Source organism: Sphaeramia orbicularis, chromosome 13, assembly GCF_902148855.1.
Source record: "Sphaeramia orbicularis chromosome 13, fSphaOr1.1, whole genome shotgun sequence".
Lineage (NCBI taxonomy): Eukaryota > Metazoa > Chordata > Actinopteri > Kurtiformes > Apogonidae > Sphaeramia > Sphaeramia orbicularis.
This window is the reverse complement of record NC_043969.1, coordinates 7,708,300-7,721,521: the sequence shown is the minus strand read 5'-3', so window position 1 is coordinate 7,721,521 and position 13,222 is coordinate 7,708,300. Positions and strand designations below refer to the sequence as shown.

General features: G+C 38.2%; 1 protein-coding gene across 2 annotated transcripts in view; it reads right to left on the bottom strand.

The window, feature by feature from the left end:
* clcn2c (chloride channel 2c) overlaps window positions 1-13,222 on the bottom strand; it is a 212,325-nt gene that overhangs the window by 194,307 nt on the left and 4,796 nt on the right. Inside the window, exon 2 of one of the 2 annotated variants that reach the window (XM_030152536.1) lies at window positions 8,912-9,131. In XM_030152536.1, coding sequence (XP_030008396.1) covers window positions 8,912-8,962 — 51 coding nt within the window. In that variant the 5' untranslated portion in view covers window positions 8,963-9,131. Of the gene's footprint in view, window positions 1-8,911; window positions 9,159-13,222 lie in introns of those variants that run through there. The other variant, XM_030152537.1, reaches the window with a different exon arrangement.

The window sequence follows — 13,222 nt, the reverse complement described above, 5'->3', positions numbered from 1 at the left end:
TACAAAGCCACATTAAACATCTTCAGCTCTCCATCCAAAGTACATTAGACATCCATCTCAATCTGGTGTGCATTTCATTTTGCTTTCACTTAGTGGATGCTGTGTGTTGTGTGTTTCTGTGACATTTCACTCCTGAGCACTAAGCATTAATCAGCACTAATGAGGGCTATCACTGAACCACCATAGATCCGTATTTCATCCATTCTGGAATCCATATTTGTTAAAGACATGATAGGAGGAACAAAGAACTCAACAGCACTAATCAAGAGACACGCCTCACAACTTGAAAGTAGCTCATCTGCTAATTTATTGACCCACTGAGCTTTTTCTCTCTCTCTTCATCTCACTGCAATTAATCATCAGCGCAACAAAGCCTTTGTGGTCAATGTCCGAGTCCCTTTTAGATCAAACACAGTCCACGTTTGCTTTCACCTACGAACACCATCAACATTTCTTGTGTCTCATGGAGTGTTTGCCAAATTAGCAGTTATTACAAAGAGCTAAAGTCCCTCAAGGAGAAGACTTTGTTCTTTTATTTTTGGCGTTGTACAAATGTTTGTGTTTAGAGCTTAAGATCTTTCTACGTTCCGAGTGAACCTTGTCTGAGGAAATCCATCATGACTGTTTGTTCAGAAAGTAAATAGAGGTGGATAGGTCATTTATAGAGAGCAAAACAAACCAAATAAAAAATAGCCAGGGTTGATCTTTTGCAAAGAGAGGGGAAAAAAAACTGCTTTAGGCTTTTGATGCTTATCTACAATGAAAGCTGGGCAATTCACAACTTAGCTCTGAGCAAACATTATGCAAGTGCCCAATTCTCCGCACAATAAAAACAAAGGTCAAGGAGTTGTCGACCTGTTTTGCAAAAATAAAAACCTGTATCCACAAGGCCTACTTATTTGAAATAAGGAGTGGTGAGGGCAAACAACAGGAAATTTCCAAGGATAGGGCTGCAGCTTCATAAATCCCAATTACCACAATGAGGCAAATAACATGGAGTTACAAATTACCCAGTGTCACAGCAAGACAAATGAACATAACACACACAGGAAAAAATATGCACTCACAAACTATTATGTTCCTAAACTTCTCTTCTTCTGTGGTTTCACTTCCTTGTAGCTTTATTTGGTTTACAGACATGTTCTTGATCATAAATCAGAAGTCCTGCTTTTATAACATCTTCCTACCTTTCAATCTTTTGAGCAGGTATCCATCAGGGTTTATGACATATTACTACTACGGGGGCACTCAGAACATGTAGGCGTCAGCCAGGCCAGTAATCGACAAACCAAATTACGACTTGTGTGTTTTTCCTCATTTGTTGTTAACAAGTGCTACTGACCATTATGGTTACAAAGGTCTTTTCTCCCAGTTAGCCTGAGGGCAAACCATTCTCCAGCACTGAAGAAAGTCCCTTGGTTTACCATAGCTATGGAGAGTCAACAGCAACTGGTTTGGGTGAAAAATGAGCTTCGACAGGTTTGGAAAGTATCAGAGAAAAGAGCTACAAAGACCAAGTCATCATAAAACTGCTATAAAAAGGTTAAACTCGGAGGGTAAAAAACTGTGAATCGACTGCTTCTATTATCAAACTTTGCTTCCCTGGGACCAACAGCATTTGCAAGAAGAGCCACAGGAGGAATTTATTTACTTTTGGGATCTTGATCTTGGACCTGATAATGCACAACAACATCAGATTACAGCAAGTCATTTCTTAGGTAAAACTTATTGTTTATCTGCTAATGTGTGGGGTGAATGTTGATTTTAAGCATGTGGTGCTATATTGCAGGGTTGTAGCTACATGCTGGCTCTGCACCGAAATGATCAGTGAAGTTGAAAGGGTTCATGTGGGTGTAATTGTGTATTTTGTTAGCAGCTGTGCATTGAATGGATAACTGCTCAAAATAAGCTATCAGAGCAGCCACCGATTTCATCTGAAGATATGTTCATGTTGGGATTGGACATGTTTGAGGATGTCTGGATTGAAACGTCCACTGAAAATTATATTATAGGCGACACTGAAAATAATCTGGCACCAGTACCTACACAATATATACAATATAATACAATATAAAGACCAGCAAAATGAAGTCATGTCTATGATTAAATGAAGCTCCAACTAATCCCTACAATTTCACTCAATTTAGTTATTGTTAAACCAATTGAAATCAAAATTAAATGATTCAAATACATCAGTGGTTCTCAACGTTTTTTGAACAAACACCCCCTCACCTCATCATGAGCCTCTTGCCCCCCAAAAATAAACGAAGTTGGTGCTGATATAAATACTTATACATTGTGATGATTGTGTGCCCGAGCACCCCTCCTGAGCTTTCTCATTCAAAACGCTGACATTTACCCAACGCCCCCTGGGGGGCAGTACCGCCCCTGTTAAGAAACACTAATATTTATTTGACCCACATCTACTGATCTAAAAAGGTTAATAACATCTGAACCATTAATCCTATCAATACATGAAAATAATTCAGCAAAAATGCAGTTTCTCAGCTTTTCTCTGGCATCAGATATGACCCATTTGGACGTTCAGAGGCTTCATACTGAACGTGGAAACACCATAAATTTCTACAGCAGTGATTCACCATTCATCATTGATTCACCACTGGACTTTGTCAAAACCCATGTAGTTTGAATCACAGTGGATGCAGATGTTTGTTTGTACATTTTTAATTTTATCTTTTGTTGAAAAAGTCACTGTTTATTGTTTTCTCTATTCTAACCCCAATCCTTTAAATTTTCTCAGTGCTAAAATGGACATCTATATGATAAGTAAATAAGAGCTGAGGGGAATAGCACTAAGTCCAAAACAGACGTTGACAAAGTTTAAAATGACTTCAGTTTAAGTCTTTTGTAGATGGATGTTATACTTAAGTCCACATCCATTAACCCTCAAAGATCCAAACAGCTGCTGGCAACCAAAAGCATCTACTGATCTAAAATGTTAACTACTAACCTACTGGTTGAACCACTAATCCTGTCAATACATGCAAATAATTCAGGTAAAATACAGTTTTTCAGCTTTTCATGGTCGTCAGATATAACCCATTTGGACACACAGAGGCTTCGTAGTGAATGCTGATTCATAAAACCCATGTCGTTAAAACAAATGACTGTGGTTGAAGACACTTGATTTTACATTCAATTAATATCTTTGCTGGAAAAGTAACTTTTTTTTAAAAGCAGCGTATGACTCTCATCACTAATTTTTCTCCAAATCTGTAAAACCCCAGTGATAGCCTACTTATCACTAATCCATTAGTCTTTCCATGCCAATGCACCTGAATCACTTCCCTCACAGTGAACAACTTCGAAGAGTACTCCATCGCAAACAGTCTGTTTGTTTACACTCCAAACCGAAATTTCCCTCTGGCCTTTTCGGAATTTTGTTGCGAAGTGCATTGTGGAATGGGAATTCCATGCAGCCGCAGCAGCAACATACAGAGACAAGCAATAAATAATTAGAAAAGTAATTGAAATAAACACTCCTTTTTTGTGACAAGCATGTTCCAGCTACAACAAGTCAAAGGAAGCAGTTACGTAAAACTTTTGCTGCAGTCAGGAGGCATGAAAAAAAACAAAATCTTTTAAAGAGTTCTGTGTGTGACCAAGATTTGTCATCTGTTGGGCAGCTTATCCAACATCATATAACTAATCTAGGCTGCTGAATTTTAGAGTAAGTTCCTAAATTAATTGTTTGCTGTGTAAAAAAAAAAAAAAAAAAAAACAAGATAAAAAAAAAAAATTAAGTGACATCTTCAGAAAGCTTTAAGACAAAAAGAGGCAATGTTTGCTGTAATTAACTGAAAATAGTTCTTGATGATTAATTGATTATTAAAACTGTGCCTATTTTCGACTGACTAACTGATTAATCATAGTCACTTGCAGTTCTATACTACACATGTAAAAAAAAAAAGGCAGAGGCATGCAGGTAATGTTGTCACACCACGAGCCCCCAGACACCATGTCTCTTCACACACACCATTACCAAACCCATTCTGACAATGGAGTAATAACAATAACAAGCCATCAGAACCAGGCAGCGAGACAAAGGAGAGGTGTTGCAATCTATCTGTCCAGCAGCAACAAGATCAGGAGAAGGAACATAAAACATCACAAATTAGGATTTGCAGAAATGAGGGGGGGAGTCTGTTGGGTAATGAAACAGGATGGAATCTACTACAAACCTCTACACATGCACACACTGTACATTCAAAGGCTCTGTCAGAAAGGAAGCATAATGTCAGAGATGATTAGGTTCAATGGTGAAGTGTGGTTCCATGTGGATTTTAAAGATAATTGGCCATCGCAGGTACCGGGGTCACCTTAGGGTTAGGTGTTGTTGTTGATGTCACCCAAATACAGCTCTCATTATACCAGGTCTTTGTCATGTAACCTTTCCCTTTTTGTTTACCATCGCAAATCTGAGAAGTTCAGTGGAACAGATAAAACTAGATATGACATCTCAACAGTGAAATACTAAAGTAGTGATAGTGGCAAGTAGAGCTGAAATGATTTTGCTATTGCTAACATTGGTTCCACGGTTGTGTTTCATATGGAAGCTTATTGTGACACATATGATGCAGGAGCGACACACAACATGGAGTGTAGCTCAGAAGTAGGGCTGGGTAAAAAAAAAAAATTGATCAATTTGGATTGATTTTATTTTAATTTTGCGTTTTTGAGTAATAGTGGATGAGATCGATTTTTCAGAACGAGACCATGAGTACCTGACCAGGGGACCACTGAGCCGAGGCATGGCCAGCTTTGTCTCCTGGGGGATACAGGGCATCTCGATCTCCCTCGCGAGGGTTGGGAACGGTGGGAAAACACCTCTGTGGGAGGTCCTCCCAGCCTCAACTTGAACCTGCAGTGCAGAGGAACTGGCCGCCCGGACCACCGTTTGCAGAAGCTGTTTGTTCTAGGAATATTAACTTAGATCCACATTCAGCCATAGGTGATAGCTGGGGCGCTGTGAGGGGGTGAACATGAAAAATTCATTGGGCCGGGCCCATACAGCAATGCAGTGGGCCCAGAGAGTTAGCGGAATAATAAAGTGTCTTCAGCTTCACTTTGCACTGCTCCGACAATCATGGACAGCTACCCCCACCACCACCACAGTTACCCACTACTATTCCGAAAGCTACAGTTTGTGTTCTTGCCGTCATCATCTTGGCCTTTTGGACCCTGAGATGACCATATTTTGACAAGTAAGCTAAAGCTAAATGCTAGCCTGGTGACATGGTAAAACAGTTATATTCAAGCATTTGATTGTCAAAAAAAAAAAAAAAATCATCTGACAGCACTGGTAGAGTTGAGCTGTCTGTCAAAAAAAAAAAAATCTTGCAAGTTCATTGATGAATCCACTATTGTAGCTGTAGCAGTGCCTGAATCATAACAACCTGCCTATGAAACAGACACTAGATAGTATAGATTTTAAAGATAGCAGTGACAGACAACCCTTCATAAAATATTTTATTCAATAAACAGCTCTCATATCAGCAGACATGCAACTGCTCATAAATGCCTGTCAATCAAAGCTTCTAATATCCCTAAAATGTGATTAATGCAGTGTCTCTTCATTACAGAAGAGGGCTGAATTAAACCAAACCGACCACAATGACTCCTCATGAGCAAACATCGGGTGGCCATGAGTGGTTTTAACACTTCAAAATCCACATTCTACAACACGCCTGTTGGTTCACCTCCCAGCAAAAGAAGACCCAAAAAAATCATTTTTTAAGTGTAATGATTTTTTTCCAAAGCAAAAAAAAAATCACAATTCATAACAATCACATTGTCTATTTTGTTCAGCCTTAAATAGATATAGTTATCTTCACATATGAGAAGCCAAAGCTCAAAGATTACATCTGAAGTTTATCTCTGCATTTATTAGTAGAACTGACAACCGTGACGTCATTGTTCAATTCCAGTCAGGCAGAATACCTCACACAGATTTAGGACAGGAAAAACACTGGATCATTTACAGTGTAGCTATGTGACCATACACAGTCATAAAAACACAAGCTTTATCATGACTTGGAAATTTGAGCAATTCAGATATATTGCCTTTTATTAAAGTGTAACTCCTGCCACAGAGTGTATAATGTCATAAATATTAGCTTCTCACTCTTGATTGGATCATATTTGACACTATTGTACAACACCTGATAAAACTTTATCTTTGATCACAAGACACTATTAACTATTGAGTGACATTTTAAGAGTGTGTTACCCAAACATATACACACCTACAGCCTGACCACATCTAGAAAAGTACCCGTTAAGTGAGGCTGCCTGTCAAAACTACATTTCATTGTTTTATGAGTAGAGTTTTGTTGATTACAAGAGAAAAACATTAACTTTTGAATTAATCCTATTACCCCCACAGTAATTCACAATCAGTAGTTTATGAGATTACTGATGTACAAAGGGCTGTGATTTGTGGTAATCTAATGGAGTGTTTTCAGATCTTAACAGTGCCTTTTAACACACCACAATGATCAACATGAGTTTGATCTAAATCAACAATATGGGAAGCTGATTTTATTTGTCAGCGTTTCTTACTCCTGACCCTGCCAACATTTGTGCAGCCAGCCTTTCAGCCGCTCTCACAGCCAAGCTACACTGGGTCTCTTTGAGCATCCACTGCCCACAACAAAACCCACACAAGCACCATGGCTGCCAGTATCACACAAGACACCATGTTACTACGGCCCACGGTAAGGAGCCAGGGGCAGAGGGAGAGCTCATTTGTGCTAAAAGAGGTTATTCTCACTGTGTAGTTATTTTTATTTGATTCTATTTAGATTCAGTTACAACACTGTTCATGTAACAAAGATACAAACACAGGAGTGGATTCAGATCAAGGTTGCACATTCCCCTTTACAGAGTCAGAGAGCCGAGCACGAGACCCCGCCAGGGTGACGGAGCGTCCAGCGCTGAATCAGCGGGTCGCATGTTGTGTAATCTCTCACACAAACACACACAGATTAACAGCACACAGAGAGGTGGGGTGAAGGCAAGTGAGAAGGGGGGGCTCTTTACAATGAAACTTTTTTTCAAGAAAAGGAAACAGAGGCCCAAAGAAGTGTTACAGTTGTGGCACTTCTTAATTTAAAGCCTCGCTGCCACTGAATGGGTCCAGTCGGCCTATAAAACTAGTCTCTTCAAAGAGCGGATTCTTTAGGCTTGACACAAGTTTTGTCAGGAAATGTTCAACTGGACACTTACACACAGAGTACAAGGACTTGCAGGCGAATCATTCTGAGGGACAGGCTGCACTGTAGTGACTAATGTACATAACAGAAATACAAGAGGGAATGGTGGAACCATCTCTGTTTGTTATCAAAGGTATTTTTCTCAGGTTAATCAGTTACAAAGCCACAACTGATTACTAAATATAACTTCAAGTATTGCATCTGATGAGTGGGTAACAGCAGTCCCTGGTCTGGGTCTGTCTGAAAGCCCCCTGCTGTAAACAGGTCTAATATCAAACCATTGATTCAGTTGGACTATGCATACAATCTATGATTCCCAACAACTATTATGTAAACTAAAAAGGAACTAATATTAGGTAATTGTTACAGAGCCTGCAGTAAACAGTCAACCTCAAATTCAATCGCTGCCTCTCACTCAAGGGCTCTGCACAAGCACTTCACACCTGAATGACCTGCACTTGCCTCTTATCTTACCACACTTGATGCATGTACACAGCAGCTTTTTCTCTGCGCCTGTAAGCTGGTATACAGCAATGAACTGATCTATTGTTGGATGGTGGTTGCTAATTAATGCAGCCCACACATGCTGAGCTCCTAACACATACAGAAAGCCCTGTCACTACTGTACTGATAACCTCCTCCTGCTGCATGCAATGCAAAACACCTACTGACGCACACAGACTTGGGGCAGATTTCAGTGCGCAGATCATTGACTAAACTCCAATTCAAAGAAGTTAATTTGGTCAAAGACAAATATGCAACAGTTACACAACATGACTTCATGTTGTTTTGCAAATAATGAGGCACACATAATAAACTGAGTGGTATAACGCAACAAGAAGCAATGCATTTCACAAAATGTCAACGTTTAAAGCCATCATGCAGGTTGCTCGTTTCTGCAGGATCAGGACTGTGTGCAGGAAAGTATGCTTTATAATGACTACATAAATGACTGCTTGGCGCAATGACATGTATGCCGAATTTAGAGGTTTATTTGGTACATTCCAAATAGCTCTAGGGTAAAGATTTCAAAGAGCGTAGTTTGATGTATATGTGCAGCTCTTCATTAAATGTCCACTTTTTCCAGTGGAGTTTGGCTCCATACAAACGACAGCACTGCCTGTGTGGGACTGTCCCGGTCCAGATGTTCTGAAACCCACCTGTAGACCACCTGTGGAGTGCAATACTACTGGCAAACTGTGACCTGTCACGACACTGACCTTTTAAAGCTGAACAATCATCAAACGTGTCTTTCAGTACTTTTAATGGATTTTTTTGGTGCACAGAGGACACTTGAGAACTTTTAAAGCTCATGTCAGCTGCTGACGACGCCGAAAACTAAGCACAGCGGGCTGAACTGCGTTCAGAATGTGGTCATTTTTAGTTTACAAATTTATACTGACAAATAAACACACTCCAGGAGGGACTTGCTGAATCCTAAAAACACACACTTGAATTCGGCATGTTCACATCCCCCCAACCCGCATGTACTTCATTTACTTTACAACTTTTTACTACTGGTTGACGTTGCTAGCTTGTACCAGATGTGTAGCCCCCCAGTGGGTCGTCCGTCCCCGGACACGGACAGGCAGAGTAACAGGGGTTTCTTCTGTGGAATATGCTAAACCTCATGTGACCTATGTGCAAAGTTCATGAAGGCAACAAGTGACTCTTACCAAAGTTTGTTCATACTGCAGTGCCCGCTGGTCCGAGCCGTCCCCTGCCATGGCTCTGCTCGGTTCGACCCGGCGACTGGATCAAGTGTTTTCAGCTCGAAACGGGAGCAAACCGAGACCAGTACCTGTCTGTGAGAGCGATTAAGGCATTAAACTGTGTTCAGCCCGTGTGTGAGAGTTCACTATGGGAACTCCAGCTAGAAAATGCGTCCCGGTTACACTAAGTTCCTTCATTTTATAGCCTCAAGTCTCCAACAAGATTCACACTGTGAGGCGGGACTTAGAGGTTTGAAGTCGGATTGACCCTCCCACCTGGAGCCGCTGTCAGTCAACCAGGAACAACCACGATGGATCAGTACCAGAGCTGCAGCATCGATTATTTTTCTAATCGATTAATCTATCGATGATTTTCTTCAATTTCATTAAACAAATTTGAGAAGGGGGGAAAAGTAAAAATGTGATAAGGAAATGTCTGAAATGACTAATATCTTGTCCTTTTTTCCAAACTGATCCAGCTGAAACAACCACAAGAAAATACATTCACTGACTAAAAAATATCTGTATAGAAATAACAACAGTAACAACTGAATGAAAGTATATACAAATATCTATAAATATTCGGAAATAACAGCATGAATATAAAAAATCTAAATATTAACAATAAAGATGTCAAAAAAGTAAAAGTATATCTTAAAAATATTTATATAAAAATAACAACAGTATAAAAGTATATATAAACATCTATATATACTGTATATATCTATAACTAACTAACTAACTAACTAACTAACTAACTATATATATATATATATATATATATATATATATATATATATATATATATATATATATATATACTATATATATATATATGTAGGGTTAGATGGAGACAGTAGTTTTATGTTCCATTAATGATATATTTTGTTGAAAAAGGTGATTTTTCCTAATTTAATCTATTCATTCATTCATTTTCTGAACCCGCTTTATCCTCACTAGGGTCAAAGGGGTCGCTTGGAGCCTATCCCAGCTACTTACGGGCAACGGCGGGGTACACCCTGGACATTTTGCCAGTTCATCGCAGGGCTGACATATAGAGACAAATGATCACTCTCACATTCACACCTATAGGAAATTTAGATTAACCAATTAACCTATCTGTGCATGTCTTTGGATGGTGGGAGGAAGCCAGAGTACCCAGAGAGAACTCATACAGACACGGGGAGAACATGCAAACTCCACACAGAAAGGTCCCACCCCCGTCGACAGGTGTTGGAATTGAACCCAGGACCTTCTTGCTGTGAGGCACCAGTGTTAACCACTGCACCGCCCTGATTTAATCTAACAACCTTTAAATTTACTCTTAAATTACACATGTGAAAAAATCATTTTTTCACTGAAAATTGCCAAATGCAGAGGATAATATTATAATAAATACTGATAAATCACTTATGAAAGACAAAGAATCATTTGAAAACAGTTAGAAAAATAGTTGTGGGTTTGTAAGGGTTAATGTTGTTCTGTCGTGTAGTTTTATGTTTGTTTTAAGGTTGTTTATTGAGAGCCTAACCAGGAGCACAGTTTACAAATCACCCATTATAGCTAAAAGTCCTATTTTGCATTGTTTGCTTGTTTTTAAATGTAACAGTACTTGAATGTATAGTCCATGTCAAAAAAAAAAAAAAAGAATTTTTTTAAAATAAATAAATACTACACTTTAAACATCTGCATTCAAGACTTTACTTACTTGAGTAAACATGCAGGATTATCAAAAATAATCCTCTTAGATTTGTTCACATAATTTTAGTGATTTGTTCACACTTACGTGCTTTTTGTTTTACTTTTCAGTTAATAAACTTGGTGTGTAAACATGCTCAGATCTGACCTTCAGCAGCCATATCAATACTGTCAGCAAATATCCAAAATATTAAAATTGAATTAAATGTTTTGTGTCCTAAAAAGACCAAGAGAAGCCCATTCTTGGCTTCTCTTGTTGTTTAATAGACTCAGCAGAGTCTATTAAACAGCTGAAACTCCTTAAGATGCTGCTTCAAATGAATTTTAACCAGAAATGACAGAACAGAGAAAATCACACAATGTCCAATATCTAAAGATATCTGCACACCAGTTAGTTACAGAATAGTTTTTAATGTGCTGCTGTCACTGAATAGATTAGGCTCAGAATGTACCTGTGATGAATAGGATTTTTAATCTACAGGCTGGGATTGTGGAGACTACAGCCCAGACTAAACAATATAGAATTAACAATTACCTGCAAAGAAGTGGAACAAACTACCTGTTGAGTTTTAATTTGCCATAAATGTAGTGATTTCTTAATCCAAATTGAAAACATTTCACTTTGTGTGTGCTTATGAAGGAGCTCTATATCTTACATCCTTTTCTTATCAAAGTGGAAGTCTTTGTTCATTCTTATTACACTATAGGTTTTATTGCTATGTAAGTCTGGAGACCTATATATTATTTTAACCAATTTGTCAGATGGTATTTAAATCATTCTACTCTCTTTTATCATGATTTTATGTACTCTACTACTTCCTCTTTATTTTATTTTTTAATATTTTGGTCTTGTATTGTTATAGCACTTTGTAATTATTTTTCTCAGTATGTTTTTTTATTTACATGAGAAATCTTGTCTTACACTGGGGAATGTATGACATAAATAAACATGCTTTGCTTGGCATAATACGTACATATAATTAATGTTCTAGTTGAGACTTGTTCTTGATTTTTCACATTGATCAGATGGTTCACATCTATGATTTTGGTTTTCACCCTTAATCTGAAGTGTAACCAGTAACTAAAGCTGCCAGACAAATGCATTGGAGTAAAAAGTTAAATATTTTTCTTGAGATGTGTAATGGATTAGTGGTGTAAAGCTGATATATAATAGAGAAGATAAGCATCTCAGGTGTGGAACATGTACCTCAGATTCTACTTGTGGATAAAAAAGTAAACTCACACTCCACTGAACGGATCAAACATTAAGACTTATGGATTTTCAGAAATACACTAGGCTCTGAACTGCTGGCTGAAGATAAGGACATCCCATGCGGGGGTCAAACACAGATATTTGATCGAATTATCCTTCAGAAATGTAACACTGACACATTGGAGTGTTTGAAGTTCTTTGGCAGTGCTGTGAAACAAATACAGGAAACCTATTCATGTCTGTCAGGAGTTCAACTTGAGCTGGAGTTCTAGAAAAATACACACCTGAGCCCATAAAGACTCATTCTGTTAAAGAGAACGTGTGCGTTAGAAAGAGGAGGTTAATCATTAGAATACCTGCGCTTTGTGTGAATCTTGTTTGACACTCTTTGTAGTTTAACCTCACATTTGTAGAACTGCTCTTTTCAAAGTTATGCAAGAAGTTGCATTCTTGAAATGCCCACTCCATTTCCTTTTAATGGAAAATAACTTGTTTGATAGGATAAAACACCAACTCTTAACAATCCAAACATCACTTTACTACTTCTGAGCAACAGTATGTGATACTTTTAGTCACAATCGATTCACAAACATCCATTTTGGCTTCAGTATTATCATTCCCTATAAATTATTTCTTAATTGATTTTTTTAACCACTCTTATTTGTAGATTTTCTTCAGTTTTTTTCATATGTTTTCATGATTTCTTATGCAAAGATAGATAAAGTGCAAGTGGAATTATGTAATCATTGGACCAGGTCAAAGGTCATTACTGATGTATATGAATAATAAGGAATAAAAGAGGCATGCGTCTGAAAACCAAATTATTCTAACTTTGAGGGCAACAGTGTAGTTTTCTGAGTCTGAGTAGGTAGAATATTCTATTTTCCTAAAACTCTTCCATTAAAAAGGAGTCCTGAAACCATTTCATTGGTCTGGCTGTTTGTGGCACAGCTGCTCTTCCTTTACTTTTCATCATATACTAGAACTCTTTTTTTTTTTTTTCGGTTTTTGCCTTAAGGCTGAGTCAAACCATCCTGCAAAGTAAAATGAAGCACGATAAAAGAAATGTTTCCCTTTTTTTTGTCACAGCTACAAAGCTGGTGACCTCAGGCGACAGTTGGAAAATACTGGAGAACACTGGCATAGCGCTGTTTCAGACAGAAATATCACTGAAATACAAAAAGTTATAATATAGTGTGTATTATCAGCCTATATCGCACTCCAATAAAGTACCTCAAAGGTACAGAACAGGTGACTGGCAATGTTCACTGTCAAAAGTATTGACAGTACAGTCCAAACAGGCCGATCAGTGCATTATTATTATTACCAAATTAGATAGATAGATAGATAGATAGATAGATAGA